This window comes from Simochromis diagramma, unplaced genomic scaffold (genome assembly GCF_900408965.1).
Source record: "Simochromis diagramma unplaced genomic scaffold, fSimDia1.1 OVJJ01000320.1, whole genome shotgun sequence".
Lineage (NCBI taxonomy): Eukaryota > Metazoa > Chordata > Actinopteri > Cichliformes > Cichlidae > Simochromis > Simochromis diagramma.
Window position 1 is genome coordinate 1,539,079 of NW_024386773.1, and position 17,868 is coordinate 1,556,946.

Sequence of the window (17,868 nt, forward strand, 5' to 3'; positions counted from 1 at the left end):
GTCAGATTCACAATGAAATAAGAGGAAATGATATCCATTTGGGAACAAGAGCAGATTTCAGTCAGTTACAATTTCTCCAGTTAGTTTATGATTTTATTCACACAGTGCTGTGAAAAAGCGTTTGCTCCCTTCTTGATTTTTTTCACTTTTTTTGGCTTAGTTATCACATTTAGATGTTTCAGATAATCAAACAAATAATAGTATGAGACAAAGATAAGATGAGTGAAAACAAAATGCAGTTTTTAAATGATTATTTTATTTGTTATAGGTTATAGAAAAGCTATTCAAACCTACCTGGCTCTATGTGGAAAACCATTTGCTCCCTAAACCTATTAAATGGTCGTTGCCACCCTTAGCAGCAAGAACTACAGTCAAGTGTTTCCGATAGCTGGCAATGAGTCTTTTACATCACTGTGAGGGAATTTTGGCCCACTCTTCTTTGCAGAATTGTTTTAATTCTTACACATTGGAGTTTTTTTAGCATAAAAAATCCATTCAAAATTAAACTAATGTGCTCTTGGAGGTCATTTTTTGTAGGTCGGCCACAATCCAGGTAGGCTTGGATATCTTTTTTCTCGTAATAAATTAAATCATCATTTAAAAACAGCATTTTGTGTTTATTCCGGTTATCTTTGTCTAATATTAAATTGGTTTGGTGTGAAAGAGCTAAGTGTGATAAATATGCAAAAAAATAAGAAATCACAAAGGAGGAAAGTACTTTGCTCTGATCATTTTAATAAATTATTAATAAATTATTTTCATAGTGATTTTTATATTACTCTACTTATTAGGATAGTAATTATGAAATAAACAACATCTCAATGTTGCCACCCTGTAAAAACCCGACTGGTCATCATTTCCGGTTTTGACATGTGCTCTGTAAATATACTGACTTGACTCAACCTGTCTAACGTCAGCATGGAGAAACCCATGAAACAGGTTTTGCTTGTTATGGTCATTCATCCTGTAAATGCCAACCGGTTATTACTTCATTATATTTGTCTCCATTTCACAACGGGGAACAAAATCTGCTTTACTCAGTTTGTGCTAAAATATATTATATTCAAAGGTTTATTTGCAGTTCACAAAATATTGAAACAGCCCAGTTTTAAATGGCTCACAACAGTAAGGGTGCTGAATACTGTTAGAAAATGTATCGTTATCCATGCATGTCCACCAGAGGAAGCAAGCAATGATACACAGCTCTGTACTGGATTGCTAAACCAGCACACTTGACAGAATTTAACATGTTAAATGCTTGTTAGACACAAACTAGTATCAGCTTAAAAAGCAGATTTGCTGTTTAAAAAAGAATTTGATGTAGAAACACATGCACATGGATTTTATCTTACCTTAATTTTGTTTCATAATTTACCCCCCACCACCTCTTTAATTCACATTTCAATATGAGAGCAAATTATGCATAGATTCAAACTGGGGTCATCCATCACAACTAAAGCACTGCTGTGGAATATGCATTGCCTCATGGTAAGTAAATGTTCTTTGTAAATCCTATAAAAATACATATATTAACATTACCTATAAAAAAATTGAAAAGAAATGGGTTAAAACTGCTATTGGTTGATAAAAGTGGCTCACATGCCAATGCTGAAAGTAAACAAGGCTTGCACTGTTCACCTAGAAAACAAGAACGTGATACACAGCAAGCAGACTTCATGGGATATAAGTAAGAGTGCAGGGATTTATAGTTCATAGACATAATCTCCTTATGTTCTCATTTAATATGATTCTTGCTGCTCTACTGAGCAGCTGTAGAGCTGGGACCAAATCTTATCACTGAATCGTATCCCTTCACTGAACCAAATTAAGATCTATCTTGCGAGGTAACTGTAACTAACCCTCAGAGCCACTGCTGTCCTTTTGTCTAAGATCTGTGGGAGTTTAGAGGGTTTAGAATATGTTCCTGGACTTTCAGTAAGCTCTTCTTTCTTGTTTGGTTAAATCTGTATTATTTCAAAAATGCTAACTACGCCGCACTAATCTTTCAGGTTGCTTGACTCGGGTACAGGTGGAACTGAAAAGCTCATTAACCGAGCTTCTTGTTTCCCCATCACAAATATTTATTAGGATACAATTTAATTACTGATCACTTTGCCTGAAAGCTATATTAATGGAGCTCTGTATTAATGTGAACTAATGATGAAAAATCACCTGTCCCTATTATCCATTTAATAATTTGTCTCCATCATTTAAAGCAGTGCCTCACCACCTCTCACTTTCAGCCAATGTTACTGTATGCATACATAAAAAAAAAAAGATATTTTACATACAGTATTCAAAGTATTTACTGAGGTGCATCTGTTAGTATTTGTCAGCTGTGAACTTTAAAAGGTTAAACCTGAACTCGCTGCAAAGCTGTTGGTCCACATTTTTCATCTATAATAATTCATACATTTACAGCTTAGGAGCTCAAGTTATTTCCTCTAATCTGGGAGGAGAGTATTTAAAACAGCCACAGTTGAAGACTGAGGGTCACAGGAGGAGGAAAGCACCAGCTTGGTTGTAGGACAGGTAGGAAAATACACCTTTTCAGGTAACAGGGGTAAAGTCTGAGCTTCTGTAGGGTAAAAAAAAACAAAAAAACAAACAAACCAAAATGATCTTCTAATGGACCTCCAGATGATGCTGCTGGATGTCATTTACTTCATCCTGAGAAATTCTTTGCGGGTTATCTTGCCTCCACGCACCAAGCCCATTGATGGCGAGCTGGTGCTCATAACCGGATCAGGCGGTGGCCTGGGCCGTCTCTTTGCTCTGGAATTCACCAAGCATGGGGCAGAAGTGGTGCTGTGGGACATTAATAGCAATTCCAATGAGCAGACAGCCAAGCTGGTGCGTACACCTACGCAGTGGACGTAACCAGCCGGGAAGACGTGTACCGCAACGCAGAGCTTATGAGAAAGGACCTCGGCCGGGACGTTACAATACTAGTGAACAATGCTGGAGTGGTGGCTGGGAAGCGCATCCTAGACTGTCCTGATGAGCTGATTGAGAGGACTATGAAAGTCAACTGTCATGCTCTGTTCTGGGTAAGAACTCAATGTTTAAAATCAAATGTATAGAAGACATTTCCCCAGTCACATCTGAAGCAATGAAGCTTCTTATTTGAGTGGTTTAACAGTCCAGATTTACTTCATCTTTCCAACTTTCTTGTTAGCTGGATATACTTGTAGATGCCAGTGTATCACAAAATTTTAGATGCTAAGCTTTGGGGCTTACCATAGCTTCTTTTCTTTTCTTTTTTCTAACTTGATTATCCAGAGCAATACTGTGTTTTTTATGAGTATGGTCAAAAGAAAATGTGTTCCTGTCTAAATATGCAACTATCATTGCAAACTATGGATCAGAAATCAATCAAGGTCACTAACCATGCACATCCAGAAGATAAATGCTGAAAGTTAATCAGCTGTGAAAATGCCAAACGCTGGAACAAAAGGCAGAACGGTTTAGCAGCACATCACAGACAATTCGCATTACACAATCAAATCATAGCACATCTTTGGCCAGTAACTTTTACCGACTAAGAGTCAGAGAGCTGGAATTCTTTCTTTTGGATTTCATACTGGATAATCTTTTTACAGTCGGCTGTACACAGAGCATGTTATTGTGCAAACGCTGAGGGACACTTGAAATGTAAAATTGCTTTGCGTCAAGAGCATTATCCCATTCACCCTATGGACTAGCAACTTTGACGTCAATCCTCTTAATAACGAGGTGCTTGTGCAACGTAAGCTACACACAATAACCTACACATCGAACAGTATTTAAGTCACATTTAACAACACTGCACAGTTTGTTGCCTCATTCCATTTTGCTGCTATGACAATGCATGTTTGTCTGGTTGTTCCGATGTGTGGGCCTCAGACAGTGAAGGCTTTCCTCCCCCAAATGAAGGCCCAGAATCACGGACACATCGTGACCATTGCCAGCGTCCTCGGTCTCTTCAGCACAGCTTGTGTGGAGGTGAGCCAATGCAGGAGAAATAGCGCTACAATAAGTCTATATGAGAATATAACTAATAAGAATATGGCAGCTTTATTATTGTGTTTTACACTGTTCTCTCACAAAGTCCCAAAATCAAGTAACACATTAAAATGCATATAACGGCACTGGCAGTCAAAGCAGGGCTGGCAAATCACAAATAATGAATATTCAGCATCTTTAAAAGCAGCGTGAATAAGATCTGATGGATAGATTTTCTTTGTGGTAGGATTACTGTGCCAGCAAGTTTGCTGCAGTGGGCTTCCATGAGTCTCTGGCCCACGAGCTGCTGTCTGAGGAGGTAGAAGGAGTGAAGACAACCCTTGTGTGTCCCTACATCGTGGACACGGGCATGTTTGAAGGCTGCAAGATAAGGTATGCCAACATAATAATCATATACAGTTAAGGTCCAAAAACTATGGTGAGTGAAACAATTTTCATAAATTTGGCTCTCTTTCATGAAACAATGACGATGTGACAAGAGTGCAGACTCAACCTTAAATCAAGGCATTTAACTAAAACATTGCATTAACTGTTGAGGAATTACTGCCATTTTTATCCAGAGTCCCCTATTTTTTGTTAATTGGAAATGTCACTGAAGACAACAAGGCTATTTTTCTGTAATTCTTTATTTCTTTTCCTTTTTTCCCATTAATTAGATGGTAAAAGGTCTAGCGTTGACTCTCGAGGTAGTATTTTGAATCTAGAAGCTATATATGTGAACAAGTAAAAGAGAAATTAAAAACAAAACAAAAATCCATCACAGGCCAACTCAACAGTTTGGTACACTCAGGAACATTAAAATAAGATAAAACACACACAGGTTTATTTTTTAGGTTTATCTCTATCCATCTATGTAGAAGACTACAACAAAGAGAAAATATAGAGTTCCCTAGAAAGTATGAACAATTCATCACCCTCAGCAAGAGCTAAATTTTGATCTAATTATTAGTTACTGTTAATCTCAAAGCATGTCTGTGTACTGTCTTCATCCACTCACCCCCAACCGGCCGCGGCACTCGCTGATCCTGGTTCTGCTGGAGGTTTCTTCCTGTTAAAAGGGAGTTTTTCCTTCCCATTGTTGCCAAAGCGCTTCCTCATAGGAGACCATATGATTGTTGGGGTTTTCCCTGTTTTCTTTGTATTACTGTAAGGTCTTTACCTTAGAATATAAAAGTAAAGGGTGTTGTGATTTGGTGCTATATAAATAAAACGGAACTCATTTGAACTGAAAATTGAATTGAACTGAGAATTTAATTGGTTATTAAAAATTAAAGGTCTGTATTTCAGTTGTAGCTTGCCATGTGAAAAATTATGAAAACTGTGTCACTGACAATCCTAACATGTTTACTCCTAACTCTAAATTTCTTTTGAGTATCATAGTTTAGACACAAACAAGGAGAGTTTAGTCTGTAGACCTGAATATACCTCACTCACATACACATACAGACTGATCATTCTTTGAGGGTCCATTATAGAAATATGATGGACAATTTACAATACAATTTTGCGCTTCACAGGACAAAAAGATGTCCTCAAATACTCAATGACACAACCTATGTATGAGTCTATTGCTAATGTTTCATGTTGCTTGACATTTTAAATGTTCCTTGATGTTAGGGAGGAAGTGGAACTGCTCCTGCCCCCTCTGGAGCCCCAGTATTGTGTTGAGCAGGCTATGAACGCCATCCTGGTAAACCAGCCATTAGTGTGTATCCCTCGCCTCACCTACATGCCTGTTCTTTTCAGAGCGTGAGTCTCACAACCTTCACATTTTCCAGATACTAAACAAAGATGAATGCTTTTCGAAAATGTCCTTTTCTATCCATTTTCAACAGCTGATTACGGTATTTAAGCTTCTACTGTCTTTGTTCTTTTTCAGGTTGTTGCCATGGGAATCTAACGTGACCGCTTATCGCTTCATGGGTTCTGACAAGTGCATGTACCCCTTTATTGAAACCACGAAAAAACAAGTGACAAATGGCTCTGTTGCAGTCACCTAGTCATACATTTTTACACAAAGAAACAACTTTAGGAGTACAAATGTTAACAATACCTTCAAAGGTATTTCAAAGGGTCAACAATACATCAGACAGGACAAAAAAAAAGAAAGAAAAAAATGTGGGTTTTGTGAACAACAGGCCAAATTGTCCATCTGCAGCCATGAGTCAGTCAAATGGATATAATAAAACAGACTTTACATTTTCAGGCTGATCATTTGGAAGTCTGTACTGGATGACAACTCAGCCAAGTAGTCATCAGCCTCCAAGAAGATTTCAATAATGCTCATATGAAATGTAAAGTGCCCTTGAAATGTCTTCACCATAAATCTGTGAAATGCCCAAACAGTGATTAAATCCTACACTGATCCAAATGGGAAAGCTTCTTTAATAGCTGTTATGCAATCCTCTATACTCTGTTATATTCACATATAATAAAATGACCTAAAACAACACCTACAAATGCTGTTAGAACACAGCAAGCGACGCGTCTGGTGCATTGTTTTCCTGTAAAGATCATAAACTGTAAGCAAGCAAAAGTAAGTAACACTGCAAAAGGGGAATTTTATTAATCTTTCTCTATGTAGACCAAGAATAATAACTTTAATAATAATGTGTCTAGTATTTATGATGTATGACTTACATATAAAAATATGTAAGAACTGTCCCTTCTAGAAAAAAGATGCTTAGCTCCACTGACTGAATGCTAATATGGACTTTTGAGTGGAAAATTCTGGACAAACTGCACTTGCAGATGATGCATGTATGAGTGCACGTGTAGTTTACGTAGCAGAAGAAGGCTAAAAAGTATTGCTAATCTCACAAGACAGAAGTGACACTTCTGTCTTGTGAGATTAGCAATACTAATCACAGTCACTGGACAAACATTCTCTAATTTTATGCAAGTGAACGAGTATGACTAACGATGAAACATTTCCTGCAGCACAATGTGGTGTTGTAAATGTCTCCGGTCATAATTCCCAGAATGAGCTCTTGTTTGTGCACTCAAGGAAGAACAACTGAAAAGTCTTGGATGAGAAGATTCAGATCATACACATTTGTTTTTATGAAGCAAATATTTGGTTATAACGCAACAAACAATTAATAGGACTGTTAAAGTAAATACTGTAAAACTAACCCTGAATTCAATTAGCAGAATCAATATTTATTCAGATATAGATTTACTGTAATGATACCTTCAACCACTGAATGGGACATTAAAGGTGCAATAAAAGCAATTTTAGTTAGCAATGTTAGCAAGCTACCTTGAATATGGTTATGAAAGAGGGGGCGAAACTTTAATTACAGAATAGGTTTTCAAAGCCACTACCTGAGTGACATGCTGTTAGTACTGTGTTGGTACCCTGTTTATGTCTTAAGAGCCACCCTCACTTTTTATGGCACAAATTAAATTCAACAAGGTGCTGGAAACATTCCTCATAGATTTTGGTCCATATTGGCATGTTTGCATCACACAGTTGGTGCAGATTTGTCAGCTGCACGTCCATGATGCCAATCTCCAGATCCACCGAATCCCAAAGGTTAAACAATGCTCAAGGGCCCAAAGTGTGCCAAGAAGAATTCCCCACAGCTTTACAACAGCAACATACTGAACTGTTAACACATGACAGGGTTGATCTACGCGTTCATGTCGTTTACTTCAAATTCTCACCCCACCATGTGAATACTGCAGCAGAAATCGAGGCTCATCAGACCTGCAATGTTTTTCCAATTTTCTATTGTCCAATATTTGTGAGCCCATGTTTATTGTAACCTCAGTTTCCCGCTCATAGTGTCTTAGTCTTCTGTTGTCGTAGCCCATCTGCTTCAGTGCTCCATGTGCTGTGTATTCAGAGGTGTCTTTGACGCATGCAGAGCGATCCAGCGTTTTCAATGGAGCAAATGTTTCATCAGTCATCCAAGTGACTTCTTCAGTCTCAGCAGCGTACAGGTTGCCGAGAACTTATTTGCACAAGCTTAGTTTCTTGATTTGCATATTAACAATCATGAAACTAAGCCCATGGCTCATTGTTATGCAATGGTGCTAGTTTTGGTCATTATGCAAACGCACTGTTTATAAGGTTTGGGAAACCTGCAGTCAGCTGGGACTCAAGATGTCATTTGGATGAGTGATTAAACGCTCCTCTGACTGAAAACGCTCTGTTGTCATGAACAGAATCAACTTTCAGGCAATATGTTCAGACGTGATCATCTGCATGTGGTTATTTGAGTTACTTCCGCTGGCCTATCAGCTCCGAGAAGTCTGGCCATTTTCACCTGACCTCTGGTATCAAAAAGGCTTTTTCACCCAGAAAACTGCCCCTTACTGGATATTTTCTCTTTTTCAGTAAACAACATGCTACGAAATAGTTATTTGCTGCAGATGCTGTTGACAGTATCATAAACAGTTGAATATTGAGTCAATTTTATGTTCTACCTAAATAAACTGTCCAATCAGGGCATATTAGACAATATATACCCCCTTGATACCAGTTTATGAAATGTTCACTCCGTGCGTGCTTGCTGCAGGGGCTTTATTTACATTTTTTTAAACATCAAAAAAAATGAATCACCAAAATATGCAATCTGCCCAGAGATTCACAAGATTTAGCATATGTGAAGGAGATTAAAGAGTTAGTATATCTGTAACAACTCTTAAATTGGCCAACATCAGTGCAAAATCATAATCGAGCACACCTCTATACATTACAAAGAAAGAGACAAAATGGCAAATCTTAGTTTTGTGCATGTAAGCACATTTAATTACCATGGGGAGCAGAAAGAGTAGGAAGAGTTTGACATAAGGGAGGAAAAGGGATTTTCAAGGAAACTGGTGCAACAGGGAAACATCCCTGCCACACACAGATTCGACAAGATCACATTACAACACGCTACATTTAGTCACAGATTCTTCCCAGCCCTACATGGTAATGTTGATAACACTTCACTTGTGGTTGTTGATATAAAGCACTCTAGGAAAATCAGAGGTTCGCCAGCTGCACCCTAGACAAAGATCTAAACCATATTGAGAATATTCTTTAATGAACTACCTCTGCAGGGGACAAAACGTAAAACACTTAAAAACAAGAGTTAGCAGTTCTCACAAAGAGTAAACAAGTTCTATGCAAAATAAAGAGTTCACAGTAAATCACTTCTTCCTTTTTCTCCTCCCCTTATCAAGCACCCCTCCTCCCAATTGATTGGCTAGGATGCAGCTACTTTTTTTTTTTTCCTACAAAGCAACAGAAAAATAATGTGTACAATTAAACAACATCAAGGAGGATAGTCTATTTTTCCTATTAATCTTGTTTAACTGTGAACATTTTGTAACGGTGAATATGAACAGTGATGGTTTAGAGTCTACAGAGTCCAAAGTTTCCTGTAGCCTTCTAAATCTGACTAAGAACACAGTGTCTGAGTTTTCTCTAGTGCTTTTACAACCAAACCTCATAATCTAAACAGTGCCATCCAGAGTCTGTGCCAATGTGCTTGAGTTAGCCTGTTTGATGTGCAAGTCCCCTTCAATTTCTTGTTTGCCACACCTGCGGAAAATAAAAAAATATTAACTTAGCTGAGCTCTCACATAACACTCTTTTTTGTCTCCATACACAAGTGTTTAATGAAGTGGAATATATTAACTTCATTTTTAAAAATAACATGGAAGAATTTACATGTGACAATTCTGTTGTGTTTACAGAGCCCCGCATCATTTAACATCTAACAAGATGTGGCGTTTACTTCTTTCTACACCCCTCATAAGCTCAGTAACACAATAAAAGACAGAAACCTCTTTGTGACTTGCATTTGCTGCACAACTAGCAGTTGCGGCACCACTTTCGATCAGAGGGTATCGGCACAGGTTGCCTGATGGGAGGCAACCTGTCTCCAAAAATTTGTGGTGTGATTTTGACTGTGGTCACTCTCAGAGAGATTTATTATTTGTTATTTGTCACCAAAGCCTGATTTAAAAACATAGAAAGGTTGCTAACATGTTGCAATCAGAGTCAGTCTGCACCGACTGGACTTAACTACTTGCCAGTTGGTGTATTCTGGTTATACTCTGATCTAAAAGCAAAGTTGCTGAGCGTCTATGTAAGTTTGCATTTAAATCCCCATCCAAGTAATTTCTGCATTTCTATTTCAAATTTATAAGGTTCAGGCTGAATATAGACAGTTAATGTCAATTTCTATGCATGTATAAAGGGATAGAGTTGCAAACATTTTCCATTTTCACCAATTTATCACAGTTAATATTGTATTATCACAGACAGATTGCACGTAATTGCCAGCTTGACCCTGTTCAACTGAAAACTGATCGCAGACTGACTCCATACTCACACACCAAAATTGCTTTGAAGACAGCAGCTGACTAACAAGTGGCTCAAACCTGGTCCTGGGCTTCAAACCAACCATTTCCATGGTAACAAGGTCACAAGTTCATCACACATAATCTTTGGTTGCATCTCCAACCACTGTTTAGTGTCACTATTAGCATAAAAAAAGCATCAGACGTCCAGATTTTCTTCTTCTTTTTTTTTGAACCATCCCACACACTCTTCCTCCTTGAACAATCTAAATACACGAACCCCAAGGATGTATTCTCGTGCCATCTCAAACTTCAACCTCACATCATCTACAATGCAACTCAACTTAATCAGAGAATCAGGTGTGTTATATTGTTAGTCCAATATGTAGATATGGGTAAAGTTCCCTTCTCTATAACACTACACCACCGAAACCTCTTTTCACTCTCATTTTTACTTTTCAGATCTAACAGACATCTATGCAAACTGACATCACTGTATGTGATTCATCAGATTTTGGACAGCTGCATTTGTCTGAAGGTTTTATTTAACTCTTTCCTGACTGGAAAGAGTTAAAGAGCTTCAAAGCTCCAAATCTTTGTCTTTATTGCAAGCAAACAAGAGAAAATGAGGTTTTTAAAGACGTAACGGCAACGAAAATGTAAATGTTTTACAAGTTGAAAGGCAGTGTTTCTCATAGCTTACCCAGAAACTGGTCCATTTCCTGTCCTTTCGTTTGACTGCTGGTCCAACTCTGAGAGCAACTTCAATATGTTCAGTGCAGCCTAAAAAAATAAGCAACAGTATGCGTTATCTGAGCTGTAACCTGAAAAGTATGAGTCTTGGAAGTCTTACTGTCTTGGAAGAAGCAACAAAAAGGAATGGGAGTGCATGAAGCAGCTGGCTTATACAGCCCCTATTTTGGAAACGGCTGGCCTAAAGCCTTTGTAATGTGTCATCATGACATTAACAGCAATCGTGTGCCTTTTGGTCACACTTGCACGACTCCACACAAGATTTATTCCAAATCCTCTTCATGGAAAGTTGCTGGGATAAAGTTAGGAATTATTAAACGTGTTTTTCTGTTAGTAGCAAGGGCTCAGGACTTGCACACTGAGAAAGAAACCCGTATTCCTTTGAAAGCTCCCTCTTCCACTCTCACGAAATAAATATTTAACAAACGATTATTATACATCAACAGCTGACTATACCCCCCATCACTGAAAATATATTTCCCTCATCACTATTGTGGCTCACTCACAAAGGGTGTCAATGAGTGTTAAATCTGTAGTTTCTGAAATAAATACTCACCATATCATGACAGGATTCTACATCTTTCCCAATCCCATGACTGATGAGCGGTGGCTGGGAGGAGCAGTTAATCAGTGACACAAACTCATTCTTATTGTTTTTGGGAAAATCCTTGTATTCCACCTGCAAGCAGATGATACATTTTAAATTATTTATACTAATTTGTACCATAAAAAACAATTTATACAATTCAAACTGAATAATTAAGCTCATGAAAGTCAAACCCATTGTTTACCTGTAGGCCCTGCACAGATGCCAGATAGCCGAGCTGTTCCGAGGGCCTGGTTAGGGGGCCGTGGGGCAGTTGATTCATGTTATTTTTAGTCTTCAGTATAGTCTCTGCAGTCAGTGATGTCCCAGCATAAAGCAGCTCGTTAGCAATCATGGCAGTGATCGTGGTCTTGCCTGGGTTGGGTATACTTCGACTGTAGTCCTTGGCCTGGGATCCTTGGCAGGCCCCAACTGCTTGTGCCACCTCAGGCATCATGGGCAGGATCCCTGCAGGCAGCTGCTGGTGGCTCAGGTAAGGCAGGCGGAAGTCCTCCTCCTTGGAACCTTTTGAACAGCAGGCTCCAAGGTTAATGATTTTCTTCATGATTGTTAATAGTTTTTTATTTTCCCATCAAGTCTTACCCAGTGTCCCCTCCTCTACAGAACCAGGTTCGTAGAAGGTCACTTTGCGCCCATCACCTGGCTTTTTCACTGGGGTCTAAATATAACAACAATTTTACTATATAAATATAATATAAACATTGGCCACCTAACTTATTTATGAGACTTTCCTGAGAAGGTCTAAGCAGTACCTTTTCATCAGTTTTGAGTGCCGGTTTTGGGGGTTGAGGCTGAGGCACTTTATACCCCAAGAGCTCCAGCATTTTCTCTGCTGCGTTCCTCTTGGCCACCTTCTTGCTGGGTCCCATTCCCTCTGCAGACTGCCCACACACAGTAACCTGGACCAGAATAAACAGACGGAAGAGATGAACGAAATGAGAAATTAACAAGCGGAGACAGAGGAAAGCAGAGACAGATGTTACATAAGTGCTGCTGCCAGCATGCCTCGGCTGCAGCTGACTCACCTGCATGACAAACTCCCTGCGCCGTGGCAGCCCTCTCTCTGTCACCATGCTATACTCCGGCTCCTTCTCCTTCTTGGCCTGCTGGATCTGAGCCAAGCGGCTGATGGGATTCATTCCCTGTCCATATTCTGGACTGGTCTGCAGCTGTTGGCACGACAGGTTAATGATTGCTTAAGGAAGCCGTTAGGTGTGTAATCACTATCCCAACTCTAGTATAAAACTTGCACTACCTTGATGATAGATTTGGTTTTCTTTTTGATGCGGGGCTGCGTCTTTTCTACACTGGGTATATGGGGCAGTCTCTTCAACTCTCCCAGCACCGCTGCTGCTGCTAGCTTCTTTGCAATCTTTTTACTTTTTCCCTCGCCCTCTCCTGTGAACTCGCCAACTGTAACACGCACTACAAAAGTCTTCATGTGTGGAGGGCCCTCTTCTTTTAAAACCTGGAAAGCAAAAGTGGAAACACCTGATGTAGGGGAGCATTTATTCTATTAAACTCAATAGATTATGGGCAGAAGGAACATGCAGTGGTGTACAAATTGGTGAATGACATAAACCCCCCCTAAATGATAAATAAAATCCATTTAAACCTCAAAGCTGACAGGTAAGTTGCGTTTAAGTGCAATTTCAAAGACTTGACTGATTTCTGATTTGTTCAGGTTCTCCTCCTCGGGCTCTCCATTCACCTGTCAAAAAAGAGGACATGTTTTAAAAAAAAACAAAAAACAACAACAACGACAAAAAAAACCCCAGAAGCAATAAATATCACAGATGCCGAGTGTGGGCTTCTTTCCTCACCACTGGCAACTGTTGCAGTATTGGCTCCTTCTGCAGTACTTTCAAGGCCTTGGCAGCAGCATCGTGTTTGGCTAACTGCCGCGTTCGTCCTTTCCCAAAAAACTGCTGGCCTCCAATAGAAAGCTCCACATGATATAACATTGGTCCCACAGGAGGAAATGGGTAGTAGTACCTGGATGACAATTGAAGTTAAATACAACCCATTTCCCCCCATTTCCTCAAAAAAAGAGAGAGAGACAATAAGATTTCTGCTCAGATTTCTAAATGATGCAAACTCACTGTTGCATAGAGCGCTGGTAAGGCCCTGGAGCCCGCACATTGTAGTTGAAGTTTGGTGGTCTCATCCCTGTATATGCGTCGATGGGTTTATAGAGAGGCTTTTTACCAAGTTTGATGCATAGTGCACTCAGCTCTGTAATATGCGTCATGCCATCTGCTTTGAGATAAACAAAAAAAACCAAAAATGAATTCACTGCTTCTATTTTACAAGGTGTTAGCAACAATTAGAAAAGAGAATACAATAAAACCAGTGGGAAGAGCGTACCTTGGTGCTTTCCTGTGCTGCGGGGTGTCCTCACAGTGGGTTTAGGGAGTGTAGTCTCAGCGAGGGCTGATGCAGCAGCGGAATGCTGAGCTTTCTTGATACTGGTCCCCTCTGCCTCCCAATGCTGATCTCCCAGCGTGAGCCTCACTGAGAAAATCTAAAATTGATTCTCCATCATTAGCATAAAGTTGCAGCAGAACAGGACAACAGTAAAAATAAAATGATGTGAGCAACTCGTACCTTTGAGTGAGCTGGCCCTTGCTCACAAAGCAGCTTATATTCAGGTTGAATCTTGTTAAAACGGGCTAACTCATTCACCAAACACATAGGGGTCTTCTCTTTAGGGTTTGCCATGTTAGATACTGTTTATGGAAAAGAAAGATCCAAAATTCTCTTTATAACTATCTACAGGAACCATCATAAAGTCTCACAATCTAATACACATACTATCTGGCAAAAGCATTCCAGGTTCTAACAAATTTTTTAACAAAACATTGCAATAAAAGGGGTGTGAGATGCACAATGTGATCATAAAAACTAAACAATAAATCCCAAACTAATTATTTTAAATGCCATCACCGATAAGTAAGCTTTTTGACCAAACAAAATCAGAAAACCTACCTGTGGTGCTATTGTAGGGAGTGGCTGACCCTGCGGGGAGAGCGGAGCTCCTGATGGGCTGGCTGGCGCTCTCTGACGGTAGGGTGCCTGAGGCACAAGGGATGCTGTAGCTAGGCTGTGGCTGCAGGGGGGCAGAAGCAGCGGGCATGGGGCTAGCTGGACACTGAAACTGGAGCTGAGACATCCTCGCTGCTATAGCTAAGTTAACAGTAAGATGAGGTCAAGAATATAAATTTACAGTGGGGGAGGACTGCTGATTGAGGTGATCTGAATGTAGGGTCTACCTGGAAAAAGAGGACATAAGTTTTCAAATAATAAATAACTAGAATATAAGAAAATCTTCATTTTGAAAAAATAAAGCAGCATCAAAACCTTCACAAGAGCAGAAATCCTAGAAGTCAAAGATAAAAGGTGTCAATTGCAGGACTGTTAAACAAAGACTTAAACACCTGAACAATTTAATTACAAGTGCAACAAAAACAGACAAGGGAACCAAGAGTAGCACCGTCCAGCAGTCAATCAGCACTGCTGTACACTAAGCTTAAGTCAACCTAATATTATCAGCTACACTAAAAAAAGTAAACAGCACTATGTGAATTTACTATTTATTTTTCTGCATTTTGCAGTTGCCAAAAACAAAATGTTCTTTCTAGCACATTCAATCAGTCAGGAATGCAATGAAGAAAGCCTGGCTTATTTACAAAACAATTTTGCTTTTTATTCAAGATGTAGAAGAATGTGTTTTCTATTGATTCAAACTAATGTTTCAATACAGTCCACAGATCTCAAATGTAATGGTAGTGCATTCCATAGTTTGAAGCTGCAACTTTGAAAGCACAGTCTCCATTAGTTTTCAGACTGGCAATAGGTGTCGAGCAGAAAGACTTGAATTATCTGCACGTTATATAAGGACGAAAGAGTTCAGTGTAAGCAGGCATTTGATAATGCACATCTCTGAAAGTGATCGCCAAGATTAAAAAAGCAGGATCGCACAAGACTATTAATACTTTCCCCATAAAGACATCATTTGAAAACTTTCCCTGTACCATTAATGACAAGTTTTGAATCTCTGTATATATCAATAAAGATGTGATCTTGGGGCCTTAATAGTTTCGGTAGCTGCCCAGGTAGAGACCACCCTCACTGACTTCTGCCACACACACACAGTCATTTTGTTCCATAAGCAACTGCTCAGTTCAGAAGAGCTTCAATGGTTACTCCTAGCAGGCTTTCAAGGGGTAAAGACTTAATGTGTTTATCAAAACTAAGAAATTGGTCCAATATAACGCCTACATTTCTGACATTTGATTGAGCTGCCACTAGCACAAACAACAACTTCTGTTGTAATAACTAAAATGTAATCAGCAGCCATACAGTGCTTTATGGCATCATTAAAGTCATGAGGGATAGATATTTTTGGAACATTGTGAGGAGAAGAAAAAGAAATGTACAATCGGGTATCATCTGCATAACAATATGAAACCCATTTAAGGTGGTTTAAGGGTGTAAATACATTTCATTGTAAGTAACAGACATTTGACAGCATAGCATGAAAAAAAAAAAAAATCACTCTGGTAGTTAAATACAAATTTTGTGTTCATTTGAGCACTACAGACAATTTGCCAATTTAAAGAAAAGCAAGACAGAAACAGTAATATGTGTTGGGTCCCAGCACAGGTCACCCAGTTTGTCTATACTGGGGAGATAACTTTATCAATCAGCCTATAAGAACAGTGTTGTGCCCAAAACAGATTAACAGCCTTTGCCAAAAAGCAATTGGCTGTATTTAAACTGCTAAAAATAACTTGTTGGCCTATACTGTGTGAAACATATGTCAAATGTATCCCTCATGAATGATATCAAGTTATCTTGAGCCACAAACAACATTCCTATCACATGGTAGAATCAGTTTATGGCTATTATATATCCATTTTTAACAAGTTAAAAAGTTTCATTGACAAAACAAAAATGGCTTTTTAAGAGTAATCTGGCCAAGAGGACACCAGAAACTGCAAGAAATATAAAAATAGTTATTTAAAGGTATTTTAAATGGCCAAAAAGGACTGGAAACATGGGAAACAAAAACGCATGGAATCACTGGAAATCACTTTTTGGCAAAAAAAGTGATAATCTGCCAAGTGACCAAGGGAACACCGTAGCCATATAGTGCCTATAATAATACAGCACAGTAATGTTTATTAACAGCATTTTCGCTGCCTTGATCTCACAGTAAGGATGCTGCTGATAAAAACTCAAATCACTTTTTGTTCTCATTCAAACCACAGCTGGGAGGGTCCGTGCTGTCAAAGGGGCCCTGGGAGCCTTCACTAACTGTGATAGAGCAGAACCACCATTTACATGCAACGACTGTAACCTGCATCTCATGCTAAGCATGGTTAAATACAAAAATAATACTAATAATAACAACTAATTTGTTTGGGAAAAAATGTTTACCATTAGCTCGACTTACAACACGAAAAACTGAGGCTAGGTGGTTAGCTGATACAGCCGCTTGCAAACAACCACGATTACTGTCTGGTAGGCTTTCTGGACCTGTATATTCGTCAGTGATTTGACTAGCTGTGAGCAGCACAAGCTACTGGCAGCTAATTCCTAATTAAAATCAGGCCGCCGGGTGGATGTACAAGCTTTACAGGGGAAAACATGCTCGCTAACTAGCATATTCGCTACGAAAGGCAGGGGTGGACATGATAGGACAATCTTTGCAAAAAAACAAGACTCGTTACTGAACAGGTGCTGAGAACAGCAAGACAACGCCCACAACTCACTGACAACAGCACTTGACATTTGTTTATTAAATTAATGCATCAGAAAAAAGGGGAGGAAACCTCTTGTGTTTAATTCAAAGCGAGTCTGGGAGCACCCGGTGTCACCGCTAGCTAGCTAACGCCGACAAAGTCTGAGCACAAAGTAAAGCTCACCTCGTCGCTCCTTCTGTGCGGTTTTTAGTTACTCCATATGACACGCTGATTTACGGTCGTTTGCTTTTGTTAATGGCCAGTTTGGAGAATCACAGTGCGTTATTTTGATATCGAAATGCGAGCAGTGAGGAGGTGGACATTGGGAAGACAGGGCAAACACTAAAGAGAATGGCACTATCTCGCTTCACTCTGCAGGAAGTGACATCGACTAGGAGGAAGTACTTCCACGATCTCAAATATTATCATTCAGGACCGAGAGGCTTGTGAAGC

The 17,868-nt window shown here is 39.3% G+C and overlaps 2 protein-coding genes across 5 annotated transcripts; one reads left to right on the forward strand and one right to left on the reverse strand.

Moving 5' to 3' along the window:
• The first annotated feature begins 1,707 nt into the window (after positions 1 to 1,707).
• On the forward strand, positions 1,708 to 6,109 carry LOC120715574 (retinol dehydrogenase 10-A). Its single transcript, XM_040002619.1, is given in 6 exon segments — positions 1,708 to 2,857; positions 2,860 to 3,050; positions 3,886 to 3,984; positions 4,232 to 4,377; positions 5,623 to 5,754; positions 5,885 to 6,109. Coding segments are annotated over 6 exon segments (918 nt in total). The 5' UTR covers positions 1,708 to 2,628; the 3' UTR covers positions 6,006 to 6,109.
• Positions 6,110 to 8,737: 2,628 nt separating this feature from the next.
• stau1 (staufen double-stranded RNA binding protein 1) lies at positions 8,738 to 17,757 on the reverse strand. 4 transcript variants are annotated; one of them, XM_040002575.1, is made up of 15 exons: positions 17,599 to 17,757; positions 14,657 to 14,854; positions 14,276 to 14,397; positions 14,036 to 14,192; positions 13,771 to 13,927; positions 13,492 to 13,663; positions 13,284 to 13,379; positions 12,924 to 13,136; positions 12,694 to 12,837; positions 12,421 to 12,567; positions 12,251 to 12,326; positions 11,853 to 12,172; positions 11,618 to 11,740; positions 11,012 to 11,091; positions 8,738 to 9,544 (listed from the first exon to the last, which is right to left on the reverse strand). In XM_040002575.1, exons 2-15 carry the CDS (start codon positions 14,838 to 14,840, stop codon positions 9,457 to 9,459), a joined length of 2,079 nt encoding a protein of 692 aa, XP_039858509.1. In that variant the 5' UTR covers positions 14,841 to 14,854; positions 17,599 to 17,757; the 3' UTR covers positions 8,738 to 9,456. The 4 variants fall into 4 exon arrangements, with proteins under 4 accessions (XP_039858509.1, XP_039858504.1, XP_039858518.1 ...); XM_040002570.1 differs by having other exon boundaries at positions 14,657 to 14,936; XM_040002584.1 differs by having other exon boundaries at positions 13,771 to 13,924; positions 14,657 to 14,940.
• Positions 17,758 to 17,868: the final 111 nt, after the last annotated feature.